This window comes from Chaetodon trifascialis, chromosome 2 (assembly GCF_039877785.1).
Source record: "Chaetodon trifascialis isolate fChaTrf1 chromosome 2, fChaTrf1.hap1, whole genome shotgun sequence".
NCBI classification, from domain to species: Eukaryota; Metazoa; Chordata; class Actinopteri; order Chaetodontiformes; family Chaetodontidae; genus Chaetodon; species Chaetodon trifascialis.
Window position 1 is genome coordinate 6,213,506 of NC_092057.1, and position 27,720 is coordinate 6,241,225.

At 43.3% G+C, this 27,720-nt stretch overlaps 3 protein-coding genes across 3 annotated transcripts; all 3 read left to right on the forward strand.

Annotated features, from left to right (window-relative positions):
- The first annotated feature begins 644 nt into the window (after window positions 1-644).
- LOC139349731 (butyrophilin subfamily 2 member A2-like) lies at window positions 645-7,919 on the forward strand. Its single transcript, XM_070990707.1, has 4 exons — window positions 645-738; window positions 5,725-6,063; window positions 6,267-6,347; window positions 7,789-7,919. Exons 1-4 carry the CDS (start codon window positions 645-647, stop codon window positions 7,917-7,919), a joined length of 645 nt encoding a protein of 214 aa, XP_070846808.1.
- Window positions 7,920-12,161: 4,242 nt separating this feature from the next.
- LOC139349770 (butyrophilin-like protein 10) lies at window positions 12,162-17,842 on the forward strand. The gene is made up of 4 exons (XM_070990760.1): window positions 12,162-12,245; window positions 15,340-15,766; window positions 16,503-16,703; window positions 17,241-17,842. The coding sequence occupies exons 1-4, from the start codon at window positions 12,162-12,164 to the stop codon at window positions 17,399-17,401; spliced, it is 873 nt and encodes a 290-aa protein (XP_070846861.1). The 3' UTR covers window positions 17,402-17,842.
- A 2,195-nt stretch (window positions 17,843-20,037) lies between these two features.
- On the forward strand, window positions 20,038-26,427 carry LOC139349225 (aminoacyl tRNA synthase complex-interacting multifunctional protein 1-like). Its single transcript, XM_070989831.1, has 4 exons — window positions 20,038-20,492; window positions 21,596-21,795; window positions 23,504-23,672; window positions 24,612-26,427. Exons 1-4 carry the CDS (start codon window positions 20,120-20,122, stop codon window positions 24,776-24,778), a joined length of 909 nt encoding a protein of 302 aa, XP_070845932.1. The 5' UTR covers window positions 20,038-20,119; the 3' UTR covers window positions 24,779-26,427.
- Window positions 26,428-27,720: the final 1,293 nt, after the last annotated feature.

A 27,720-nucleotide genomic window follows, 5' to 3' on the forward strand; every position in this document is an offset into this window, starting at 1 on the left:
TGTAAAAGTATATTAGTACTGTGGATAAAGATGTTTTAGACTGGTTTATTAGCAATATGTTTAAATATTGAAGCATCACATTGTGTTTTTCTGTGTGAAATCTGAAGGTTGCTGTAGTCTGATAAATGCAGCTAGCTAAAAAAAAAAAAAAAGAAAGAAAGAAAGAAAACCTTCCCCTTGCTATTGAAGAAAACATTGGTGACAACCAGCCCTCCATTCAGGAGTTCTGCATATCCAGAGTAAACAGGAAACACTGCTGACTACAACCTGTTCCAACGCTGCAGAGCTCAACAACCAGACACAAATCTAGACGGCTTTAACATTTACATGTTATCCTCGCTGTCCATATAAATCCTGCAGATGTTCCCTGATGTTACGCTCGACAAGTGCTAGCCGTTCTGTTTGCTGAGGGAATTTGCAGCCATTCTATTGGCCACTTATATGTTCCCCCGAGTCCCACTGACAGCGAGACACTGTGAGGTGTTTCAGAGCATGAGTCAGCAACTCCGCTGACTCAAACAGACGTGTGACATGTTTAAGTTAGGAGTCATTTTCAAACAGGTCTGAGCCATGACGATAACCAGTCATACAGACAGCTCCACCCAGCCCTCACCCACCTGGACATAAGAGACTCTTCTGTGAGAATGTCGTTCACTGACTTCAGTTCAGCATTAAACACCATCATCCCTCAGCAGTTAATAATGAACCTGGACCTGCTGGGCTTGACCACTTCTCTCGGTAATTGGTTGTTGGACACAGAGAGATCATAAGCAGTACAGGTCGGCAGCAACACATCAAGCTCCATCACACTGAGCACAGGGGCCCCCCAAGGATGTGTGCTCAGCCCCCTGTTCTTCACCCTGCTGACCCATGACTGTGCACTAAATTGCAGTGCCAGTCACCTCATAAAAATTTTGACTCTGGTGGGTCTGATGAGCAACCGTGATCAGACTGCAGGAACAAGGTGGACCAATTGCCCACAAGGTCCAAAAATAATAATGCCTCCCTGAATGTTTGACACACAAGGAGATTGTCATTGACTTCCAGGGAATCCACACCCAACACTGGCCAAAAAAAGCCCAGCAGGCCAAAAAAAAGCCCTCTGCAAACCGAAGGGAGCAGCGCCCCGGCACCCAACATGCCTAGGCCTGTGAGAAACAATATTTCAGTTCCTCTGTATGTCCTCTACATATGGCGTAATAGTCCAAGTCTTTACCTGGGTTCACATAGAAGATAGCATAATATGCTATCCTTCTCACCCAGGGGGTGCTGCAGTACACAATGAATGGAAAATGTAATCAGTTACTTTATATACATACAGAAGTTGGTTAAGTATATGAATGTATATTTAGTCCAAAGGCGTGCAAAGCTTTATATTTCACAGTGAAACTTCATTATTTAAATAATCATCTTATGTTACTGAAAAACTCAGTGTCAATAATACCAGAGCAGGTTGGCGAGACTGTGACTTTAAATGCTGACAAACGAAGCAGGTCATCATCGCCTTGCCAGTCCTCTGACTCTCGTCATTGTCAGCTGGTTCGCTGCCTCAGCCAATGAGAATGCAACATCCCAGAACGGCGGGAAATTCCGCAAAAAGGGGGCGGAGTAGCAGCCACGTGTTGCCGCTAACACGGATGTGGGGGGAGACGGCCATCAGCCGAGAAGATCGACAAGCATGAGGGTTTTCTACACAATTTCAAGAAGCAGGTAAAAATACATTTAGAGGCTCCTTTTAAAGAGAAAGTGTGACGTGTTTGGTGTAGATTGAAACACACAACAGTGTTTCACTTAACTTTTGACTGGATGAGCTGAACAATCCAGGTTAATACCTTTGAGCTGTTCCTCAGAAAACTGAAATCCAGTAGTATTTCAACGGTTATTTCTTTATATTTGAGTACAAGAAGATTTCTGTCAGGGTTTTGTATGTAAATGCAGCTTAAGTGTGAACATTCAGCTCGATGGTAACATTTTTACACACTGGACAGTGTTTCACTAAACTGTTCACTAATGTTTGTGACTTGATTGATTTGTGTGTATTATTTGGCTGGATTGAGCGCGTTAAGTCTTCATTTTGTTTTACGACATGTTATTGATTGCGCGTTTATATTCCGGAGGCGTGTTCAGAGAAGAGATCAGTAAATAAGTATCGTTTGTTGCTTGGGTGGAGACTGAGAGAGCCGTGAGAATACGATTTAGCTTTTACACAAGTGTTTAGACGTTTTCCGATAGTCAGTCAGGGTCGCGTGTAGTTGTGGGTGTTTCTCTTCAGTGACTTCCGGATATAGCCGCCTACCCATGCAGCGCGTCACCGACAGACAGTCATTGAAAACATTAGGACTGTTTGATATCCCCTGCTTTGCTTTGATGATGATGATGACAATGAAGGTTTTCTTGTCAACGTTCATCTGTGTGATTTTGGCACGGGTTGCTCAAACCGTTGGTAAGTTGGTAGCTATCGGTCAAGTTGCATTAACGTTAAATGCCATCGGGCTGGTTTAAAGCTGTCTTAGAGCTCAGACTTGTCAGCATAACCATTTTTCTAGATTTCTAACATCGACGTGAAGTTGTTGGCGAATGCTGACAAGTTTACAGCATTGTTGAAAACTTTTAACCAATGCTGACAACTTAGTAATGCTAACAACAAGCGCGTTGCTAACGTTAGCCGTACGAGGTTCCCCTGGCGCGGTCACATTAGAGCCAGAGAGTGCCCCGTTTAAAAGCAGCTACAGAAACTGCTGTAACACGCTGTTTAATCCGAGTGTGACGGTATTTGAGGGATGATTGAGGACTTTTGACGTGTTTGTGTTTTGGAGCGACGTATATTACTGACATAATGTAGTACTACGGGTTGTGGATTATTTGGAGGTGGAGATATGTTCCCGAAGTAACAACATAAAATACTTTAAATAATATTGTAGCGCTTACGATTACGGGCCGCAAGTACAGCCTCTCTCTACCCATGGTAGTTTTTTTTAAGTTGAATTGTCCAGTATCTTTTTTTCACGCATGCCTGTACACAGTGGAAAAGTCTGTGAAGTTAAGCAATAAGGAGATAACAATCTGGAAACAACGAATCATTTACGCTGCAGGTATTAGCTCTCCTCATATTGTAATATTAGTCAAACAGTACAGTTTGATCATTACTGAGCAACAAAGCTAGATGTTTGGGCAAGGATGGGGTAATGAGCTGTTGTATATATGTATGAATCTGCCCTGGTTTATTTCAAAATGAACACACACAACTAGTGATGGAGTTGAAAAATATCTGCAAATAATCCCAAAATGTCCAAAAAGAGAGAAAAATTGATGCAGAGGGAAGGCAATTTAATAAAAGAACGGAAAGCTAGCTTTAATAAAGTGTTTTTCAGAGGGTCAATTTTGAAGCGGTGCCTGCTAAAGGTGTGTGAGCAGGTGTGCCCCGACCAGATACAGACTTTTCAAAATGTCAGTTTGTCAAGAAACCGCATCGTTAAGGAGCCAGCAGGCATCACAGCTGGCCGAGGAGACTCGCAGTTACCTGACTTATTCATTAGCTGATGATGACAACACGGATACGGCGCATCTGTTGATTTTTATAAGAGGCGTGAAGGCAGACTTCACTGTCAGTGAGGAGCTCTTGGATGTAGCTGCCATGCATGGGATGAGGACGGGGAGGGACATTTTTGAGGCGGTGCAGAAGTCAGTAAGCAAAACTAAATTAGCTAGGTTAAGTTGTTGTGGCTAACTACCGACGGCGCATCTGCGATGTGTGGAGAAAAACAGGAGTAGTGAAGGAGAAGAGGCGAAAATATAACTGCCACACACCTTCCATAACTTATCGTTGCATTATCCACCAAGAAGCTCTGTGTGGAAAGGTTCTAGAACTGGATGATATGATGACCATGGTCCTGAAAATAGTGAACTTTATTTGGGCGTGTGGCCTGAATCTCAGCCAGTTCCAGCAGTTTTTGGAGGTGGGCTCGCAGCATGGAGATGTGCCATACCATACAGAAGTAAGGTTAGGGTTATAGAAATTACTCTTTTCATACAAAGTAAAGGAAAGCCGCTGCACAGATCTCTACAGCACAAGACGTAAAGCCAGATATTGACTAACTGACCTCAGACATCTGGCCAGAGAACAAATTGATGTGCTTGCGTACAGTGCAGTACTTTCACTTTCAGTAAGTGCTAACTAAAGTTCTGCCTGACTGAGTAACACACACTACTTCCAGTGGACTTATGGTAACATAGTCCGACATATCTTAGAGGGTACAGCAGTGTCTTGACAGGGGGCCTCAGAAGACTGAGGCTGTTGATGTGGAGTGACAGTATTGTGAGACAGAGTGCTGTTCAGCTGAAGTGAAGACTATTGTTCATGTAGCAGCCAAGGCAAGATGGATTTTATGTCTGGTCACCGTATAAATGTCATGAACATTAAATAGAAACACTGCAGTAATTAAATGATAATAATTTTGGCTGTAGACATTTTTAAGACAAAATAATGTTCCAAAGGCAGATGAAATGATAAAACCGTAAGGGCATGAGCACAGAGGAAATAAAGACAATAGAATGAAGTGAATAAGATCAAATTCATAGGAATAAAACATATCAAACATTTCCAACAGCTTTCATAAATTAAGTTTTAAGGAGAGATTTGAAAGAAGCCAGAGACTTTGTGTGTCTGAGTTGAGTAGACATACAGTTCACCTGATTACCTTTTTAATCACAAAGCGTGATATGTGAGTAATCAGCAAGGCTCCATCCCAGGTTGTGTGGGTACATGCTATTACAATAACCGTATCATATTGCACAATATGAAAATTAAAATGACATAAAAGGCGATGGATTACTTCTAACTTCCAGAATCGGCACATCTATTCCAAGTGTTGACTAACATAAAACAACTTGCATCCCAAAGGGAGCAGACCTAATGGCCAAACCACAGGCAGACATCTCTCTTTACTGTCAGTGATGGATGTTAGTTTGTGGCCGTCTGGTGCTTAAGGATGGCATGTGCAAGGTATTTAAAGATACTAAGTGTGAGTTCACTTGAAGTTCCTCCAAGTTCAATGGTAAATGGACTGTATCTGTATAGTGCTTTTCTAGTCTGACAACCGCTCAAAGTGCTTTTGCAACACAAGTTTGCATTCACTCATTCGCACGGCAGCTAAGCCACCTGCTCATTACGAGTGTTATCCACTCACACACCGCTGGCATGGCATCTGGGCAATTTTGTGATTCTGTATCGAGGATGCTTTGACATGTAGACTGTCGAGGCAGCGACCACCATCCTTCTGATGAGTGGACGACCGCTTTACCTCCAGAGCCACAGCTCCTCTGTTCTCTGTAATATTCCCTTTTGTCCCTCCATTATTACCCTCCTGTTTCCTGACTTCACATCTTATTCCCTTGTACTTGCATTATGCATCAGTCTGTATGGTGCTGGTACACTGTCACCGTACAAATAACTGAAAGAGTTATGTTGTTCATCATTGGCTGTAATCAAATCTGTATCAAAAAGATTATCGTTTGATATTTTGGAGATGTAAGAGTGTGTTCAGTGTGGAGAATTGCAGATGTGCAACACGCTAGTTGGATTGATCAAACCTTGACAGTTGATCCATTTATTCAGCATAGAAGAGCTCATCAAGAGAACATCAAATCTGTGTGTTGACATGACTGGAAAGTTGTCCGTCCTCCAGAGGTGTTCAAGTTGAGTAAATGTGATATTTGTCTCTGCAGGAGAGCCTCAGGCCATTTGCCCGAATCCGACAGTCGAGGCAGCGGAAGGTGAGAATGTCGATCTGCGGTGTTATCTGGATCCCCCGGGCAGCGTGGTGGATTATGCAGTGGATTGGAAAAGACGGGACCTCAACAAGGTGGTCTACTCCTATCGAAATAAGCAGGAAAATTCTCAAGCACAGATGGATCAATACAGAGGCAGGGCAACTCTCAACCATGAAGACCTGAGAGGAGGAATCCTGACACTGCAGCTCTCCTCCGTTCAGCTGGCTGACAGTGGACCTTACAGATGCTTTGTCTCAAAACTGATGACCAGTTGTTACGTTACCCTCAATATTGGTAAGTACCATGAATTTAGTACAGTCTGTTTACAGATGCTAAAACCATTTGTCAGAAATGAGGTTGTCCCCATCAAGCTTTTGACCCAAATCCTGATTTATGCCCTTAACATTAGGAGTCAGATCTGATGATTATATTTGATTCAGCCTGAAAGAGTGTGTGTGGCATGTTTACCGGAAACTTTTTTTATATTTCTTTGACAGTAACCAAAGACCAGCAGAACAGGACAAAGAGAGATGATTCCAGCACAACCAGCCCTCCACTGAATGAGCTGAACAATCCAGGTAAATGACTTTGAGCTGTTCTCCAGAAAACGGAAATTCAGTAGTATTTCAGTGGCTATTTCTTTGTCTTTGAGTACAAGAAGATTTCTGTTAGAGTTTTGTGTGTAAATGCAGCATTAGTGTTTCAGGTTTCTTGTTCATAAACAAGCTGGATGATGGAAAACTCATATCTGCAATGTCCTGATAGCTGGAGGAGAATTATTCACACATTTAAACTTTGCTGTGAGAGCGAGGCCGAGGGAGAGGGGTTGAGTGGAAAGTTGGGGGTCAAGACTATTTTAACTGAGTCACTCCTTTACTTACTCCTTTCACTAATCATCAAAATCCAAAAGAGAGCATTTAAGTTTTGTAATAACGTAATAGAAAGTTATCCTCACATACTCCACAGCAAAGCCCTCACCCACAGAGAAGACTCATCTAGAAAGACGTCCCCTCAGCTTGCTGGTTCAGGGACTCTGCTTTCAAACACTGACAGAGCCCACAGAGAAGAAACCCACTGGACTGAATGAAATTATTAGAATACAGTGTTTCCTCTAGGATTTTTTTCAGCAGCGGGGGCAGGCTCCCTGGGGAGCCGTGGCGGCGTAAACAAATGACACTTGACTGCAGATTTTACTTTTACAACCTATATATTGAATGTCCAGTTTTTAAAGGCTGAATATGTGTGTGTGCGTGCGCGTGTGCATGTGTGCATGTGTCCACATCTGGCCAGAGAACAAATCGATGTGCTTGCATACAGTGCAGTACTTTCACTTTCAGTCAGTGCTACCCAGAGGTCTGCCTGACGTTGCTTCTCATAAAGGTCTCTTCTCTCTATGGGGCATCGCACCCACAGTCACAGTTCACATCTGATAACTTGCTCCCATGTAATGTGATAAGTGTAATACCGTTCATCAGATAGCACTGGACTGCTGACAATTATTTGCTCTTTGCACAGCAGAAATGTTAGCAGATTAGAGGAGGAAGACGGTCCCATCTTCTTAATTTCTGCTGCCGTTTTCTGCCTTTTGAAGTCCATAAGAGGGTGGCGTCTGTCACCAGATCCTCATGTTTCCTCTAACTAGTTTATTATTTCTATGTAAAAACTGATTCCAATATAGCAGCCACCATGCACATTTGACACCTATGTATGATTGGGCTCTGTGGATTACTCATTACTCTGGATAATTGGTATTACTAGTTGAACTGTCTGTGTTTCATTCCCGAGCAAACCACGACCACAGTTCCACCCCCTCCACTGTATTAGAGTGGAGGCAGAGGTCGTAGGTGCTGATAGCTGAACACCTGGACAGATAAAACGGTCTGAGAGGTTGATATCACAAAGGATAAGTCAGTCAAATTGCTAAGTTTTGTAATTTGGGTGAACTGACTTTTTAAATCCTGAGCAGTATGTTAAATTGGTTCTCACCTCACCTCATTGTCCTCTCTGACATTCTTTCAGATGGTGGAAACATGACGCTCGTCATTGCTGTTCTCGCCTCAACTGCTGCTGTTATCATCATCATCATCTGTGTTCTGGTTCTGAAGAGAAACTCGTGTAAAGCCCTGATGTGTGATTCCTCCCCCATCTGAGTGAGTTGATAACCATCGAGATCATGTTACCTCTGGTTTGGGTTTCAGGTTTTGGCTGTGTCCAGCTTGCTTTGTCGTACACCTCCTTGAGCTGAGATCAAATGCTATGGATTTGAATGTCACTGAAATATTTTTATATGAGCATTTGCACTTGCAGTGCACATCAACTCCCTTTAAAAAGCATTACAAACTGCTTTCTGTGTTGTCATCGAGTGTGGGGAGACTCACAAAGCAGAGCCGGTAAATGGCTTTGAACTTTTCAGGAATTTTCAGGAAAGCTGACCTGGAGCTGGATGAGTAGCTCTGGGTTTGATACAGTGAGTTAAAAGCTGCCTTTCTTTTCAACTTTAACGCCTGCACTTTACTACAGACATCTTCTACACTGCCTATCATTGCTTCAGCGGCTAAGCTTTCGTCATCCTTTGTTTGTGTTAAATGCCAGAGAGAGGAGCTTGTGTAACAGCCGTCCATCACCTCACATGGATCGGCCGTGTATGAATGCATGTATACGTATTTCTACTGTGTGCTCACCACTGCCAGCTGTGCCTGAATATCATGCTTGTGATATCTCTGGAACGCCTTCAGGGAATTTCTTCAAATTTAGCACAAATCCTAATAGAAAATGGTTGTCAAAGGTCACTATAACCACGTGAAACAGGTCTGTCGCCATAACTCAAGAATTCATACACTAGGCGACAAAGCAAGTCGTTCACTGGCACATCAACTATGATAACAGGCCACTTCCTGTTTCAGACATAATATTAAAAACACTTACGACACTATTACTGCAAATCCCTTGGAAATTAGTGCTACTTTTGAATCATTTTACTCTTCATTATATAAATTTGGATTCCCTACAGACAACACTAAAATGAATGAATTTCTTCAGAACCTTTCCAGTCCTGTCATTGACACTAATACTGCCAGGCAACTGGACTCCCCACTCCCTTGAAGAAGAATTAAGTGCAATTAAAGCTATGCAATCCAACAAGGCCCAGGCCCTGACGGGTTTCCCATTTCAAAACAGTTATTGATAAACTGGCACTGCTACTTTTATCTGTATCAATGAATCCTTAGAAAGTGGCTCATTAACTATTACCCACTATTGCTCTTCTTCTCAAAAGGGACAAAGGTCTAACCTCCTGTGGTTCCTATAGACCATTATCTCTTCTTATTGCTGATGTAAAGGTGTTGGCTAAAGTAATTGCATCCTGCTTAGAGAATGTGCTTCCTCATATTATATCCAAAGAGAAAGGGATGTCAGTTGTTTTTTTAATACCCGTACACTTTCAATATAATTTACTCAAAACATTCGGCTGAAGTTCCTGAACTTGTGATTTCTTTAGATGCTGAAAGGCATTTGATAGGGTAGAGTGGGAGTACTTGTTTTAAAGAAATTTGGATTTGGTGATCTTTTTTTTTTTTTTTTTTCTTGGATTCGCCTCCTTTATTCGTCCCTTAAGGCCAGTGTCCATACTAATGACATTTGTCATTACTCTGACCATTACATTAACATCGCCCCCCTTATTCTAAGGAATCATCCGTAATGGAATTGAATAGAAATTATCGCTGTATGCGGATGATTTGTTATTGTATATAACTGATCCTACACTTTCTATCCCTGCTGTTTTAAGTATTCTGGAGAACTTCAGCACCTTCTCAGGTTATAAATTAAATTTGGCAAAAAGTGAGTGTTTTCCCATTAATAGTGCAGCATGTCATATTCAATATTCAGATATTCCTTTTGAATTCAGTCCATCGGGGCTTAAATACCTAGGTCTTAACGTGACTCGTTCTTTATCTAGCCTTGCATGTGCTAATTTCACTCCCCTTATCTCAAAGAATACATCCAGTATTCAAAGATAGGGTAACCTCCCCCTTTCATTAATAGGCAAGATCAATGTTGTTAAAATGAATGTTTTCTCAAAATTTCTATTTTTATTTTTTTGACTCACTGGATAATCTGTTCTTTCAGACTTAGTGGAGGACTTTCACTACCTAATTTTCTATTTTCCTCCATCACTTTTGGACTTTACATTTTCAGAGTGGTATGACAAGGGTATTACACAATTTCCATATTTGTATGTAGATGGTGTCTTTGATAGTTTTGTCAATTTGTCATCTCGCTATGACCTTCCTGTTACTCATTTGTTCTGTTTGTTCCCAAATTTCCCCCGTGTACCTCCAGAACAGTGGTGGGAAACCATGCTTTCGTTTGTTCCTCATCACAGAGGAATCATTTCAGAGTTGTATGACATTATCTTAGCTTTTAGCAACCACTCAAATGCTAAACTGAAGTGTACATGGGAAAGGGAACTGGGAATACAAATACACGAGGAGTCCTGGGAACAGGCCAGAGAGAGGATACAATCTTCCACCTCTTGTGCTCGTCTTGGACTTATTCAATTTAAGGTCTTGTACGGGGCACATTTCTCTAAATCTAGACTGAACTGTATCCAGAAGTGGAAGACAAATGTGATAAATGTCGTGGCTCTCATTGTCACCTTAGCCACATGTTTTTTCTTTGTCCTCATCTGAAAGGTTTCTGGGCGGGTTATTTTACTATTATGTCCTCTGTTCTTGGGGTAAATCTCCAACCGTGCCCTCTGATTGCTATATTTGGGATTTCTGACCCCTAACTTGCACTTAACCCTATACAAAAGGACATTATAGCTTTCACATCCTTACTAGCAAGACGTTCCTTATTGTTACATTAGAGAACTGCTAAATATCCTTCTATCTCTCGGTGGCTCAAAGACATGTTTTTTTTAAAACTTGAGAAAATTAAATACACATTGAGAGGATGTACAGCCAATTTTTTTTCCACAAATGGCAACCCTTTATTTCCTATTTCACTAATTTAGAGGTACTACCCTATTGAATGTGTGGCTGTTATTGTTGTACCTTTTTATACTGCATAAATAACCAGTAATATGTGTGTTGCTCATGATGAGCGGGGGCGTGCATGGGGGGTTGTTCATTGTTCATTACACGATACTCTGTAATTTAATTTAATTATTCTTATGTGTGTATATGTGACCGTGCACATATGCTTATATGTTTAAAAAAAGGGAAAGGTAAATTGTATTTCTGTCGAAGTATTGTATTGTGTTTTTCCAATAAAAATATTTTTGAAAAAAAAACATTCATAGACTAATTATGACAAATCACTCAGGTATCTCATAGGATAAAATGTGATGACATTTTGCATGGGAAAGGTCAAGGTCAGCTTCTCTGACATCATAAACTTCTGTAGAAACACTTCTCTGGTCATTTTTTAACACCATAACTCAGGAACAGAGCGGGGGACTTTGACCATATTTCACATTTGGACAGATACTGAATTGGTGACACTAATGTTGGGCGTCCACCTTCAAACTGTAGACCTCTAGATCTTCTGTGCTGCCTGGTTGAAGATGTGTGTGAAGCATCCACATTTTACCTTTTGTAGATTCTTCGCAGCAGCATCCATATTTGAAGTGTTGTAGTCCACCACAAGCTCAGCGGTTCTGCTGATGTTGAGCATCAGGTGGTCGTTGTTGCACCGTGCGGTGAAGCTGTCAGTCCTCTGGACTCCTCTGTATCAATCGTCTGTAAGTGAAGACAGCGTGTTTCTCACTGGAAATTATGCACTGGAATCATACATGTCAATACAGTGATAATTTCCATTTCACCAAAAAATATATACTGAATACCTTTTTTATTATTATTATTTAATCTCTACAAAGTCCTCAGTACATATAAGTCTGGACAGGCATGGATGTAAGCTGGAACTTATTTTTGTCCATTTTTGTTGTTTTATGTCTCCACTGTCTCAGCTCTATGAAGAGTTTAATCAAATCTGTATATACATAAACTGATCCATGCTTTAATCATGTCCGTCCTTCATCATCATATCACAGATTTGTAACAAAAGAAAAGTCCCATAAAAGCTGACTGGTGTTACAAATAGTTATGATTAATAGAGTTTGTGCTGAGTAAAAATGAGTGATCACATCTGAACACTTGGCATCTGTAACAGGTTTCATTTTCTAATGAAAGTTGCTTTTTTAAAAAACATGCTACTCTTTTGCTGTTAATCTCTGTCAGAAAGTCTCAATAAATCAAGTCAATGTTGTGAAAACACTTGAGTAAAAGAGCCTTTGTTAATCCAACTGACTATTTCATGCAACAATAGTTTTGTGCTGACTGTAATCTGACATCATATTTACAAGCCGCTGCTTCATCAGCGATAACTGCAACATGGGGAATCCAGCATGTGACAAACACTTGAGCAGGTCAGTTGCTACAGGAGGCACTGGTCAGTACCCAGATCTGAAGGAGGAAGTATGGATCATCGCAAGGAGAAAATGATGATACACGCAGTGAAATGTGTCAGTTCATTCAGTCACAGCCGAAGGAAGGACGACACGACCATCTCACAGCTCACACACTGTGTTTTTAGGCCGCCTGTCTACCTTGTGTCGAGTGTTGTTTCATGCCAATAAAGCACACTGGACTGAGAGATGTACACGCAAGCGTATGAAAGACTCATCAGACTGTCTTTATGTTTCTAAATTTTCACCTAAGTAATGAAAACATATGTAGTGAACTGAGGTTGTGGTTGCCTGGGGAGACAGGGATCACAATTAGAGACTGATGAGTCTCACCTGCTCCAAAAACTGTGAACTGATGAGGCCAGGTGACCTGATAAGAGGGAGCGGAGAAAGCAAGAGGGTGTCGCTGGGGAGCGGAGCTGGAAGACGTGGGGGCAGTTTTCCCGACTAAGCCGTTGCTGCGCTCAAAGGGAGGAGGGTGGGTGCCGGCGGTGAAGACAGCTAGTGTAGGCCAAAGATGTTCCTGTGATAGGGCTGTGGTTAGTTAGGGAGCGGGGAGTTAGGAGTGCCATACCACTGCCCAGCCTCAATTGAGAGCGTCTGCCACGCCGTCAGCCGCTCCATTGTTTCCGCGCTGCACCGGCGATTCTGCCACAGGCTCTCGCCATATGAGCCGGGTCGGACCAGCGCCATAAGCCTAGACCCCGGGGGAGGGTATAGGCTCCGCAGGTGGCGATACAGGCATAGACATAATATACGTGTATTATGTCTATGGATACAGGTCCCGCCCCGTTAACCACTCGCCCCTTATTGGGTGAAATTAGGTGTGTGGCAATCTAGAGTGAAACTGGTTGGTGAGCCTTGTTTTACCCAGAGTGTGTTTATCTCCTTTCCTGTGACGTGACCTGTGTGCTTACATGCCATAGTGCGCTTACCTGTAACTGGTGATGGGGCGTGCTGTGGTACTCAGGGCAGGTGGTTGGCTGGTGGGGGGGGACTTGGAGAGGGGGATGTGTTAAGGGTTGGTCTGTTCTCTGCTTTTCTTACAAAGAAACTGTGTGGCTTATGAATTATTTGTTAAATAAAGGGTTTTATTGTTTATACGTGTGGATTTGGGAGTGTTTATTCTCTGGTCTCCGACACCGGACCAGCCCGGTCAAAGGTGGTGACAGCCTATCGGTCAACCTGCTCATTTGGTTCTATATTAACTGGAAACATAGGGCAACGTTCATTACACATATATTCTCACATGTGCCTGCACCCCGATATGAATGGAATTTGATTAGAGGTGCTCACAGCTTCTTGTTGATCATCAGAGTTAGTGGAGGAACAGTGGTCGCAGCTTTAAACATTTGTTCCCTTTGGCCTTGCTAGCAATGGCTTGAAACTTTGCAGAATGAGCCCATCTGTGACTCCTTTGTAACTCGAATGACCGAGGGACCGACACCGACCGCCAACGTCTGACTTATAACCTGCTAACCAGGAAGGTTACTGAGTGCAACAAACATTTCATGGAGTCAGAAAGAAAGCAACTCTGATGGCAGGTAAGGCGGGGACGAGAGAGAGAGAGAGAGAGAGAGAGAGAGAGAGAGAGAGAGAGAGAGAGAGAGAGAGAGAGAGAGAGAGTCGGAAAGAAAGCGGCAATCCCCCTAAACCACACCTTCCTGACGATGTGACTCTCTGAGCATTAAACGAGCAGCGCCCCCTATCAGCTCTAAGCACCTCAACCCGCGGACAGAGCACACTGAGGAACGGGAAACTTCAGCTGAGTTGTATGGGGATTTTTGGTTGGTCGGTCTGCTGGCTCTAAGTAAGCTCTTCCTTCACCTCCCTCCTATTAAACACTGAGGAGGGATAGACAAATGGTCATTTCCGCTGCTTTTACAAGGCGCTCACTTCGCAGAGACTGCAAGAAACCTCAGCTGGCTTAATCATGAGGATTTTTGTGACTTACAGTATTTTACTATTTATTAAACTTATCACGGGTAAGTTTATTCATCATTATTATCATGATTCATCTTCACTGTCAGAATTCCTCCTTCAGTCATGTTTATTATCTTGCGGGGAAATGTGATTTTATGTATGGTTTGTGATTAAACATCGTGCATTGTTGGTGCTTTTATATACAACTGTGTATACAGGCCTGTGCATGTTTTGTTATCGTGCCTTTGGCTTATGTAGATAGTGTATTTTACCTCTCTTTGTTCAGCTCCTGGTGTCTGTTTGTCAGTGTGCCACACCGAGAACAGATTGCATTTACTGGAGTATTTCCTCTGCATAATGAGTACTTTTTTTTTTTTACTTTTTTACTGTAAGTATAGTTCGGTTGTAATTCTTCTGTATTTTCACTTAAAAAAAAACTGAATGCGGGACTCACCTGTGACAGAGTATTTCCACACTAGTGGTTTTACTACTGACTTACAGTTTGTATGCATGAATGTTTTTCTCACCCCTCTACGGTCGCCTTTACTCACATCCTATTAAAAAGACAATCAAAAACTTGCGCAGTAAGTGAATACCAGTGAAAGGCAGCAACTGCTCAGTTTAAGCCAAGAAATAGGTTTGGTCAATACTGCAAGATAAGCAAGGCAACCAGTAACATTCAACAACACATTGTATGATATAGTATATCCAGAGAAATGGGAGATACGTTTTTCCTTCACAGACCTCATCCAATCTGATTGGTAGTGAACAGTTATTTCCAAGTGTATAGGGTTCACTGTTGCACTTGATACAGGTTGACCTTTTTTGACACCTCCGTCCGGAACACCATATTTGGAAGTATCACGCAGGACCGGTGCAATTAGCTTTTAGCTGATTGGCAGACGGCCGCTCTACTTCCAGCTGAGCCAGTTCCGCCCCACACATGAAACAAGGGAGAAAGAAATTTTCTCCCTTTCTCTGCGCGAGCCAAGCAGGTTGTCACAATCGACATCGCGCGCTATCCAGGCGGGTGGTACACCGCGGCCCCACAGCCGTGTCCATCAAATAACAACTGCTCACTTGTCAGTAGTTTAGTCTCCTGCCTCTGAGCCGGAGCCGGTTCACACGAAGTAAAGTTTTCAAGCTACCCAGCTCTTCGAATCTGCTCGCGCTGAGCCCAGACGGACAGCGCGTGCAGGTCGTTGGACAGCGCGCGCGGCTTCCACCAGCTGGCAGTATTGTATTTGGAGGCTTTACATGCTACGTTTGTTTCTCCAGGACAACATCGTCTAGTTTGCCCCACTCAGCCAATCGAGGCAACAGAAGGCGATGATGTGACGCTTCAGTGTGATCTGGATCCCCCGGTCAACGTGGTGAATTATACAGTGGATTGGAAAAGAACTGACCGCAACGAGGTGGTCCACTCCTATCGAAATAAGCAGGAAAATCTTCAACCACAGATGGAGGGCAGGGCAACTCTCAACCAGGAAGATCTGAGGTCAGGAATCCTGCGCCTGCAGCTGTCCTCACTACAGCCGTCTGACAGCGGACCTTACAGATGCTTTGTCCCAAAACTGTGGATCCGCTGTAATATTAACCTCAATATTGGTAAGTACCATGTCTATTTCAGATACTAAAAAGCTTTGGACACAGATCCTGATTTATGCCCTTAGGAGTCGGGTCTGATGTTTATATTTGATTCATCCTGAATCCATTGTCCTCATTGTCGGTGAGAACCTTGAAACTAATTTTGTTGAGCTCAGACGCTAAAATGAAGAAGTACAGCAGCTGCTTTTCCTGCCTGATAATGACTTTATCTTCCCAGGACCTGGCGTCCACAAATGTGGACATCACAATTTGAGTTGTCTAGACCACAATGCTAAATTTTGCTCTGCAAATTCAAAAGAATGTCCTCATATGTGGACACCAGGTCCTAGGAGGATAAAGTCATTATTAAGACATTATCAAGCAGGAAAATCAGCTGCTGTACATCAGGTCCCAATCAGCCCAAATAGCAAAGAGAAATTAAAAATGCATGCCATGCAAGAGTTTGGGTCTTAGCAGGTTAATATTCGCTGCAGCCAAAGCTTTGATCCCAAACGTTTCAAATCACAGCCCATCCCCTGTTTCCAGTCTCCGTGCTAAGCTAAGCTAACCAGCTGCTGGTTGTAGTTTCAGATTGAAAGCACAGACATGAGAGTGGCACTGATCCTCAGGAGTCGCCTGTCTCAATGACAGTTGTCTTGCCTGACCTCTGTGGGCACAGCCAAGTCACTTTTGTCTAACTGCTACTGGATATTTCAGCCTATTCAGTGTCTAAATGCATTGTGGTCATTTGAAACAGTAAGAAGAGAGCAGAAGAAGACGAAGAGTGACGCATCCAGCACTGCAAGACCTCCGCTGGTAGAAGTGACTGGGACGAAGAACCCTCGTCCAGACGGTGAAAGCAGGAAGCCTGTCCACGCTGGAACCGTTGCCTCTGTTGTCCTCTTTGTTGTCCTCTTTGTTGTCCTTGGTGTGAGTCTGCTGATAACTGGAATCAAACGTAAGTTAAAATACAAACTTCTTCTCCTCAGCTTTTTATTAGCAACCATTAAAGTCCTGAGGGGTGTTTAACGAAGCAGGGTTATGAGGTTATGAGGTCCACAGCAGGCTACGTAATCATGCCACGGCAGGGATTGGCGTGGGTCTGCCTTGGTTGCTCCTCCTTTCATAAAGGATGGACCGGCATTGCCAATGCTGAAGGAGATAAGAAAGGAAGCAATGAGACGTTTTTCCACAGTGACCAGCTCTTATCATGGCTGCCACTTAGATACTTTCTGGGTCATTTCGCTCAATTAGGACCCTTCCTCAGCAAAAAAGACTACTCAACCGCAGCCCTCGACTTGACTCACATTGGCTTGAAACCAGCTCTATGAAACAGACTGATCCTGGTTCAGTTTGTTACGTGAATTCATGGCACATTTATCAAACACTCCTCTCCTTTGCTTTCAGTAAAACCAGAGCAGATATTAACATTACCAGGGGCAGTTAACACCAGTGTCCATTAATAAGTGTCACAAACTTCTTTTCTTTCTCTCAGAGAATTGTATGAAGAGACTCAAAGGGAGGGAGGACAAAGAACCAGAGACGGCAGAAAACGGACTTGACATGCAACAGCTGAACCCTCAAGCAGCAGAGGGGGATGAGGACCTGGAGAGAGCTGCAGAAAATGGCTTGAGAAGCATTGTCTGCTTCAGGTGATGGTCAGCGCTCCGGCTGCTGTTCATCACCTCAACAATCAAAGTTTGACCAAAGTATTTGATGCACAAACAACTGCTAAACCTCTGCATGGACCAGTGACGGTGCTGCACACCACAGACACCACAGCAATGTGACCACATTTAGTCCAGATGCACAGCGTTAGAGAGGGAACTTTCCTTCTGAGCCAGTCAACAAAATGCCACTAAAAATATTCACAATTAAATCAAAATTGGTCCAGTTATTTTCTATACATCAGTAAAATAGGAGGAAGGCCTGTCACTCACCTCCACTTCTCACCTCTGGGCCCAAATATGCAAGAATGTTTTTCACATTCCTAAAATTACAAATATGCAACTTGTATAATCTAAACATGTATAAAGAATGCAAATAACTAGGGAAGTGTTTTTAGTGATGCCGCTTCAGAATGAAATAATTTAACATCCGCTGAAATTTTACTACAGACGTTCAAGTTCCCCGTAGGATAAGTTCTGAAAGCTTTTCGTTCCTCTAACCTTTCCTGTAGCGCCCTCATCTGGTTTATGGTCAGTTTGAGACTAAAGACTTCAACAAATAATAACATTCACATCAGTGTGCCTTAATACAGCAATACAACAGCAGCTGTAGACTTACTCTGCTCACATTTCACCTGAGTGTAGAAACCAGACAGGGGCCCCATTGCTCTGTAGCAGTAATAGTGAACAAAGGCACAACACAGCACTTTTCATTGATATTGTCAGTAACGGTGTGCCTTAACCTCACTGTGAGGCTGGACTCAACTTTTAAAGTTACATCGCAACAAAAGGAGAGCAGCTTTCCATCACTTGAATAACATATCAAGAGTAAGAAGACTTGAATCTGCAGGCAGCTCTGAGAAACTGATTCATGCATTCATCTCAGACTGGTCAGACTACTGTAAAGCTCCGGCGTCAGTCATAAAACTGTTACTGTTCATATCTGTGTTTGCGTCAGAGCATTGTGGGAGTGGGTTTCACGTCGTTGAGCAGGGCTGCCGTATGATGATGTGGGACCTTTTTGCACTGACCTTAACATGGTTCACATCAGCAACATCCTTTGTGAAGTGGATATCAGTGTTGATGTCTTTTGAACTTTCTTGAATGTGTTTTTCTTTCTTTCTTCATTTTTTTCACTTTCAAAATGTCGTAATGAACAAATGTTATTTATACAGCATCATACTGCCATTGTAATGTTTTATGGTGCCTATCCCTGCAGATAATTTATGGGTCCAGGTTTTTAAGATTTCTCGCTCCACGTCAAAACAATGAAGATTAATGAAATTTTAATATCCATGTCTAATTAAAGACAGCATATACAGAACTAACAGACAAGTACAAGCAAGTGCATTTCTTAATAATGTTATGTTTTCCCTGTTGCTCCATATTTTGCTGTGCTTTGAGGTTATTTATGCCGTTTGCTTAAAATTTGTGGAATATGCTGGAACTTGTGAATTTCCCTTGTGGATGAATAAAGTATCTATCTATCTATCTATCTATCCATCCATCCTTTATTGTTACATTATCCTATACTGTGGAGGTTTTCAAATCCTTTAAAGTAAAAGAAGTAATACCATATGTAAAAGTAGTCAATTAAAAATGTGCTTCAAGTACATTAAAAGTACTTGTACAACAGAAGGGCTCTTGTCAGTGCTATCAGAATATTCTTAGTCACCCACGTCTGTTTAAGCATCACTGTCATATTGTAGATGATCCCGTTATATGTTATAAAATGGTCTTTTTTGCATAACTGTAATCAACACCTGTCAAATGTAGTCAAGTTGAAGTAGCAAATGGAAATACTTCCCAGAGGTTGAATGTAACTGTACTGAAGTTCTGTACTTGTATAGGATTTTGAGGTACTTGTACTTGGATTTCCTGCCACTTTACTTTTATTATCCACCTACAGTTTAGTTTTCGGTACCTTAGTGTCTTTGAAGCTGTTAGGCTTCTATAATAAAGTATGGGAGGAGGGAAAATTACCATCTGGCTGGAAAGAGGCAGTTATTATTCCACTTAGGAAACCAGGGAAGGATGCTTCAAATTCAATGAATTATTGACCAGTAGCTTTGATCTCAAACTCAGGTAAGATAAAGATAAAAAAAGATAAAAGTGAAGCAAAAGCATTAATTACAAAGCACATTATCAGAGAGTGGGGACAACTTTTTTTTCTTTGTCTGTTTTGGTTTGTTTGCTTCAGGTCACAGGGTAGACACTCAGGTCCACACTCCAACATAGTAGGTGGTGGTAATGCACCATAATGCTGGTTTCCACCCACCATAAAACAGAACGAAGAAGAAGAAAAAGAGGAGCAGGCAGTATACAGTACTGCACCAGTAATTTTAATCTAAAGACACCATATATAATAGAACAATGCTGAGACAGTTTTCTGCACGATGTGTACTTTCACTTATGATACTTTAAGTAGCCTAAATTTAGCTGATAATATGATATTTTACTGAAATAAAGATATGAGTGCACGACTTTTAATCACAGTAAAATATTTTCACACTGTGGTACTGATACCACCTTAGTTTTACAGCTTCAGCTGGCTGTATTTAATAAAGCTGTAGTGCGTGTTTTGTCCTGTGGAGGGCAGCAACCCACCCAGCAGCATTTAAACTGGTCACAACTATGGAAGAAGAAGAACAGCGAAAAGAGGAAGGGGGTGGAGGAAGAGGAGGTGGTGGCGAGGAATTGCGGCACAATGGGTCGTCGTGAGGAGCTCAGTGACTTCCAGCGGGGGACTGTCGTCGGATGTCACTTGTGTAAGAAGTCGGTCCGGGAGATTTCGGCCCTGCTGAACCTGCCGCGGTCCACCGTGAGCGCCGTCATCCTGAAGTGGAAGCGCGGGGGAATAACGACGGCTCTGCCCCGGAGCGGCCGACCGCACAAGCTCAAAGAGGAGGACCGCCAAGTGCTGGAGAAAGTAGCGCTGGAGAATTGTCTGCCCTCGGTAGAAGCTCTCACCGCTGAGTTTCAGACCGCCTCCGGGGCCAACGTGAGCTCCAGGACCGTCCGCCGGGAGCTTCACGAGATGGGCTTCCGCGGCCGAGTGTCCACCTACGGCAAAAGTACAGGTGAGCGCAGGAGGCTCAGCTCTCACATGTCAGTGTAATAATAGTGTCCACACACTTTTTGCAGCATCACACCGACGTGTGACTGCAGAATATCCCAAACAGTGCTTATCCGGACTAATCCGGCCGGACCGTCCGACCCTGAGGTCCGGATCCAGTCCCTCCTCCAGAGCTGCACTCTCTCCATCATTTTCCTCAGGAGTTGACGTTATTAATTATTTGTTATTGTACAGTACGATGCAGACGTCAAATGGCCTAATAACTATTTTCAGTGCTTTCAGTACAATATCATACAGATTTAGTGCAATAGCATAAAACTTTGGATGCCTGTCGTCATCCAAGCTCCACACTTGGGCGACACGGTGGACAGTGGTTACACACTTTCGCCTCACAGCTAGAAGGTCCCGGGTTCGATTCCCACCTGGGGCGCTGTGGGCGTGTCCTCCACCATGCATTAAGTGGTGCCTGCTGCTCAAGGGGCCTTTCTGAAGGAGTTTGCATGTTCTCCCCGTGTTCACGTGGGGTATCCTCCATAAAAATATACCTACTAAAAACATGCAAGAAGATCACCACCTGACCAATGGTGACAGGAAGGAACTGGGTCCCCGGGTGCTCCTGGTCTGCCGCGGAGGAATGAGTTCCAGGATGGGTCAAACGCGGAGTAATTCATTTCACAGAAGCATGGCGTGTGCATGCAATGTTCTTCTCTCTCTTCTTCTCTTGATGAATATTTAACAGGCTAGTTCAGCAAACCCTTTAAACCACCACAGTCAAACAGTAACACTAACAAACGAAGCGATGGAGGCAGCAGCAGGCCATGACTCCAGGTTCTGTGAGGTGAAATTACTGTTTTTGTCAAAGGAGTCTGGTGGCTTTGAATAAAGCGATGGAACCGCTGATATGAGCCGGTCATCGGTAAAACAAGCACTTTTAGTTCCCTCCAAGGATCATGTTGCAGCCGTTGCTGTCAGTTCCTTGGCTGCTGGCTGAAGCGATCAACTGGACCCATTTAAGAGCAAAGAAACAGTGATAAAAGATTTTAAGGCAGAATCCACTGTGACTTGTTAACATGATTGTTGTAACAGTATGTCTGTCTTTGATGCCAGGAGGGGAGAAAGCAGAGACGGAGGCAGATGACGATGAAGCCAAGGTGGACGTGTCTCGTCTGGACCTGCGTGTTGGACGTATAATCGCAGCTCAGCAGCTTCCAGACACCGACGGCGTTTACGTGCAGCAGGTTGACGTCGGAGAGGCTGTTCCCAGGACAGTGGTCAGCGAGCTCGCTAAGCACATACCTGTGGACCAGGTATGACATTACTCTTATATAATAATTATTGTTTTATTAAGGCTTTCGCTAACGCTAACATTAATTTAACAATGAATCTGATTATTTTCTTGGTTAATTATTTTGGGTGAAAAAGCCCAGTCCAAAACTCAAAGATATTGAATTTACAGTGATAGAAAAACAGAGAAAAGCAGGAAATCCTCCTAAATACATTTAAGAAGCTGGTGAAAAGCAGCAATAAGTGGACGATCAGAGCAGCTGCAGGTTCATTTTCAGTTGAATGTTGATCAACTAATCGATCGATCAGTCGTTTCATTCACAGAACTGTTTAAACAGCTGAATTGGCAAACTTAGAGGAAGATATTACTGGGATGTGTGTAGAGATTTGTTCACATTTATGGGTTTAAAATGTGCTGTGAAATCCTGGAGGGCCATGAATGCCTCATGCCTCAGACTGGACAGACAGTATAAAATAACATCTGCTCCTTCTTCCTCACTGGAAACATCTCAAAGAACTGCAGGACATAAGATGTCTCCTACTTCACTGAAGAGTCCGTTCTCAGTTTATGAGCTCTGGAGGCTTTAAGTTGCATTTTTGAGCCACGATTGTCGTCACAAATCCTGCTCGTACGCGAGCGTCTGAAACTCAGATTTGAGGTGAGCACAGAGAAACTTTCCTCCTTCAGCAGATTAATGTGAAAACTGTCGATCTAGACTGAAATACAACTCGGATTTTGGAGCCAGCTGCTGGGATTTGCCCCCTGTTCAGCCGCAGAAGCTCTGGTGAGGCAGCGCTCTGATTTTTAACGACGAGGCCTGGCTCGCAGTCAGCGTTGCAGTCCAGCCCAGAGGGATCCGGTGGAGCTGAAGTCAGGCTCTGAGCAGGGAGGCTCTTTGTTCTCAGGGGATCGACGTGCTGAAAGCTGGAAGTGCACAATTACTCAAAAATATCATTGCATGGTGCAGCAGCAATGTCTCTTTATTACCTACCCCAAACCATAAAAAACAGAAACTGACCAAAAGTATGTGGACACTTACCTGTCAGCTGAGATCATGTGTGCAAAACACTGTCTGACTTTTCCAAAAAGCTCTAAAAGCTAAAAGAAAAAGCTCTGAAGAGACGTCTCCATGCACAAAGACAAATGTTAGACATGATGGTGCTGCAGTGACGGCACTCACATACTGTTATGTCCTTCTGGTCTGGAGCTGTTTTACATCGTTTGTTGTAAAATTAAGATTTGCTGTCTGCTGGTTCACAGCATGTACTCTGTGTACGATCCCTGCCAAGACGCAGTACCACCAAAACCCGTTTGAGAACCATTTCTCACAACGATGAGTCGTTCTGGATTCATGAAGTAAACACTACACAGATGTACTTTAATAAATGATATTATTATCATCAGTGTTATTATTTTCTGAGATCTGTCATGTAATCATTTCATCAAATGTTGGATTTCTCTTCTTCTGAGTTTTTGGCAGAAGCTGCTTCTGGTCCTCTCTTAAATTTTTGAAAACCACATAAAGTGTTCCTCTTTGCTCCCTTTGGTTTATGAGTGAGACACAGAAACCATCATCCTCAGAGTGATTTTGAATGAAGGATTAGAATCAGAATAACAGCATGAATGTCAGTTGTTTTTGCTTTAACTCATGTAATCTGGGTTATAACATGTCTTCTATTGTCAGGGGCGTGTTGGCTGTAACAGGATAACATCTTTTGTCCCTCATGCAGATGCAGAACCGCATGGCCGTCCTGCTTTGTAACCTGAAGCCGGCTAAGACGAGAGGAGTTCTGTCCCAGGCCGCGATCGTGTGTGCCAGCTCACCAGACAGAGTCGAAATCCTGGATCCTCCAGGCGGAGCAGCACCGGGGGACAGAGTCACTTTCCAGGGCTTCCCAGGTACGGTCACCTAATTTTCAGAGCGTGTGAGGATGCAGCAGAAACAGACAGAAGCTGCATCGTATTTTAATAATGATGCTTAAACACCAGCCAGACTAATTCAGAAACAAACATGAGCTCAACAGGTTCTTCCCAGGCTGCTTTAAGCGCACCATAGAAACACAACTCAACTCAAACTTAGATTCTTTTTTAAGCCAATAGAAACAGTCAGGCCAGAAGTTACTCACTGAAAACGTTTCATTAAACCAACAGGTCGTTTTCTCCGTCATGAGGTCTCTCTTCCTCGAGTCTGTCAGACCTCAAACTCACGCAGTCCAGTTGGAAAACACACTGCTCACATGGTCAGTGACACAGCTGGAGAGTTTTTAGTAACACCGAAGCCTTAATTCATGGAGTCCGCTCTGCTCACATGATCTGATCCCTCAGAAACAGATTCATCATTAGAGTGAAGCTTCATTTCCAACCGGCCACTCAGCAGGAATATAGTACAGTTAGCAGTGAGTCACTTGTCAATGATTAGCGCTGAGTTCAGCCGACTGAAAGGATTTCCCCAAAACGTCTCTGTCTTTAGGAAGAGACCTTGTTGAACCTCGTCGCTCTCAAAAATACGACAAAGGCGATATTACGCAGAGCAGTGTGCTTCCATCTTTGTGGAAAAAGCTCACCTTTGTGTGGATTTTGAGGCTTTACTGCCAAACCTCACTGATCTCTTGTGGCTGAATGGGAGCAAATTCCCTGCAGCCAGTTTCCATAATCTTGTGGAAAGCCTTTCCAGGGGATTGGACGCAGCATGTCACTGCCCACGGTTTTGCAGCTGTGGGTCGGTTATGCAAGAACATTACAGTGTCATTCCTGCACCCATAAATCCTGCATTTGTGACGGCTGAGTGCAGAACAAAGGAAGTTCTTCTAATGCATCGAGCTGATTTCTTGATTGCAGGTGAACCGGATAAAGAGCTCAACCCCAAGAAGAAAGTGTGGGAGCAGGTTCAGCCAGACCTGCACACGGACGGCCAGTGTGTCGCAGCCTACAAGGGGGTTGCCTTCGAAGTCGTCGGGAAAGGAGTGTGCAAAGCTCAGACCCTGAGCGACTCTGAAATCAAATAAACCTGCCGAGCTGCTTAAAACAGCTGCGAGTCGGCCCCTGCAGCCCGACGGGATCCAGGATGTCGTGCCTCCCCAGAAGAGCGGAAGCAGCATTTTAATGCCGCGCCGTCACAAAGAAGTGTCCAACAATCATGTTTGAGTGTTCTCATACTTTTGTACTGTCAGCTGAGGAAGTGATGGTGAAGATTATGTCGCCCTCTGTTGGACAGACAGGAACATGACTGTTACATTTCTGTCTTTGGCCAGAGGAGGGCGCTACAGAGCCCGTGATAATGTACAGTATGTGTATGGAGCGTTAGTTGAAGTGAGCTGTGGGGACACGCAGTCATACCCAGCCTGGGACAGAGAAAAGCTTTCCCATGAGGCCACAGCGGTTATTCCCACTGAGGCGCAGGTGAAATTCAACAGTGCAGAAGTCCCTTTGAAAAAGGGCTCATTGAACAGGCTTACTTTCCTTTTGACAATATGGAAACGAGAAGGGAAATTACTTTAAAATGAGTAATCGGAGCAAGTTTTACCTTAATAAATATGACATGTATGTAAGGTCAGTTCTCTGTTACAACACTTCTCTGAGCGTCTTCACTTTAAGTCTGATGATGGAAATAGAAATGAGTCAGTGTGTTGTGGATCAGCATAAATAGCCTGCAGAAAGTTTTATTTGAAGGATGTATTGTATATCACAGTAATATCTGAGATCCAGACAATCCTGTTTCTGTCTGAAGTTTCTTGTGAATCCCTGGAAGCTGAAAAAAGACAGTTATGATTCACTGATTCAGATGTAAAAACAGACTTTGGTTACTTCCTGTTTCTTTAACAAAGATGTTTTGTGTCCATCCTGCGACACACAGTTACTCTGCTCTTGAATAATGTAACAGGTCAGTTAAGTAGCTTTAATTTCCAGCCACACGCGACATGTTTGCTTCCATTCGTCACTGCTCGAAAGCATATTTATCATTTGAAGGGCAAAAATAAACCAAAAGAACCTGTCTTTGTTTTTTTTGCTGTAGTCCAAAGCAAGTCCATAAAATGACCATAAAGGACAAAACGCAAACACACAAAGTTCCTCTTCTGCCTTTTAAAGGAAGAACTGAAAACTGCATCTAAGGAACGGGGATGTGATTCAGGAACCAAGAAGTGGAACAGACTGTCCGAGACGGTGTTGCTGTTCAAGAGGGAATGGCGTCAACCTTTCATACACAAAGGTGTTATTCATTATCATACATTAAGCTGAAGTGGGAAGCTAGAAATCTTCTTACAACCCTGATTCTGAAATAATAAAACAGAATGTGATCATTTTCTGATCCTTTCTGACATGAAACTCACCTGAAAACAGCACAAAGACGATATATTTAGTGTTTTTCCTCATCAGCTTCAGTGATTTCTGTAAATATCTGCTCATTGTGAATCTGATGCAGCAACACGTTTCACAGACTGGGAAAGATGTGGAACGCTCCAAAAACACCTGTTTGGATCGTTCCACAGGTAAACAGGCTCAGTGGTAACAGGTGAGAGGATCATGAGTGAAAGGCTCAGTCGTTCATAGAGGATGGAGCGAGGTTCACCACTTTGTGAACACATGACTGGATGACGGAGATGAACACATGAGCTCAGGAACACTGTTGTCAGTAAACACAGTTTGTTTACAAGTGATTGTGTTCTGCCTTTATTTACGTTTTACACTGTGTCCTGCTTTTGGGGGGTTGGGGTTCTGGGGGTTGTATTGATCCTATTGATCGTTGTTTTTCATGTCAGTTATGTGTTGACTGATACCTACAGGCTGACATGAATAGAAGCACTGAGCGATTCAAAGCGATTCGATCTGACATTGTGGACGGTGGCAACACTGTCGCCTCACAGCTAGAAGGTTCCGGGTTCAAATCTCGCTGTGTGTGTGTGTGTGTGGGGGGGGGAGGTCATGCCTTCGGTGCCTGCTGCTTGAGGAAAGGGGCCTTTTTGTGTGGAGTTTGCATGTTCACCTGGGGTATCCTCCTTAAAATTCCCCCACTAAAAACATGCAAGAAGATGTTTGGAAAGAGAAAGAGATTGGACCCCCGGGCAGCCCACTGCCCCTGGTCTGCCATGGAGGAAGGTGGCCAGGATGGAATAAAGGCAGAGGACAAATTTCACCAAAATCTGCATGGCGTGTGATGCATGTCGGTAGTTGTTGTGTGACTAGTAAAGGGGACTGTCCCTCCGATTCTTCTTCTTCTTCTTCTTCTTCTTCTTCTTCTTCTTCTTCTTCTAATGTCATGTCAACCCCCACCCACCTACAGTATGACCTCCTCATGAAGACACCCTCAGAGGAACCACACTGGACTCAGGCGCTGTAAAGGCTCACTCATTTCTGACCGTGCTGCTGGTGTGGACGAGTCCGTCCACAGAGCGTGCGGCGTGTCAGCTCGGAGCGGTTTACGGGAGGGGAAAGTTTGCAAACAACCACCTAAAGCCGAGTTTCAGTCGATGTGAGTCAACCTGCGAATCGTGGGCTGCTCCCCCTCCTCCTGCATCCTGTTTTTGAAAGGCCACAAAGTGCAGGAAACAAAACAAAGGTCTCTCTTCACAGCTCTGTCATGATGCCATGGCGTTTGCGGTGTTTAGGAGGTAATAATATGCACCACTGAAGTGCAGAGACCTATGGTGGCTACTGCATCTTTAGGTCAAGTGTCATAGGTCGTCTGACACTATCACACATACAGTGTGTGTCCTGTGTTAGTTTGTTTAACACTGCACAGCTGCACTGCTCCATCACATGTGAAGTGTTCACATATTCCCATAATTCAGCCTGACAAACTGTATTTATACCTTTAGAGCAGGAGAAAGTGATGTGGATGAAACCCTCCATCATAGTTATGTCATTTTACTTTGTGAACTGAATATGTAACTGTGATATAGTGCATTATTGTTAAATAAAGCAATTGAGAAATAGTTTATGAGTAAAATGA

Coding starts and splice junctions, on each gene's coding strand:
- LOC139349225 (XM_070989831.1), top strand. CDS start 20,120: ATGGGTCGTCGTGAGGAGCTCAGTGACTTCCAGCGGGGGACTGTCGTC. Junction 20,493..21,595: donor CACCTACGGCAAAAGTACAG/GTGAGCGCAGGA, acceptor CTTTGATGCCAG/GAGGGGAGAAAGCAGAGACG. Junction 23,673..24,611: donor CACTTTCCAGGGCTTCCCAG/GTACGGTCACCT, acceptor TCTTGATTGCAG/GTGAACCGGATAAAGAGCTC.
- LOC139349770 (XM_070990760.1), top strand. CDS start 12,162: ATGGGGAATCCAGCATGTGACAAACACTTGAGCAGGTCAGTTGCTACA. Junction 12,246..15,339: donor ACCCAGATCTGAAGGAGGAA/GTATGGATCATC, acceptor CGCTGAGCCCAG/ACGGACAGCGCGTGCAGGTC. Junction 15,767..16,502: donor TAATATTAACCTCAATATTG/GTAAGTACCATG, acceptor CATTTGAAACAG/TAAGAAGAGAGCAGAAGAAG.
- LOC139349731 (XM_070990707.1), top strand. CDS start 645: ATGTCGTTCACTGACTTCAGTTCAGCATTAAACACCATCATCCCTCAG. Junction 739..5,724: donor GGGCTTGACCACTTCTCTCG/GTAATTGGTTGT, acceptor TTGTCTCTGCAG/GAGAGCCTCAGGCCATTTGC. Junction 6,348..7,788: donor GAATGAGCTGAACAATCCAG/GTAAATGACTTT, acceptor ACATTCTTTCAG/ATGGTGGAAACATGACGCTC.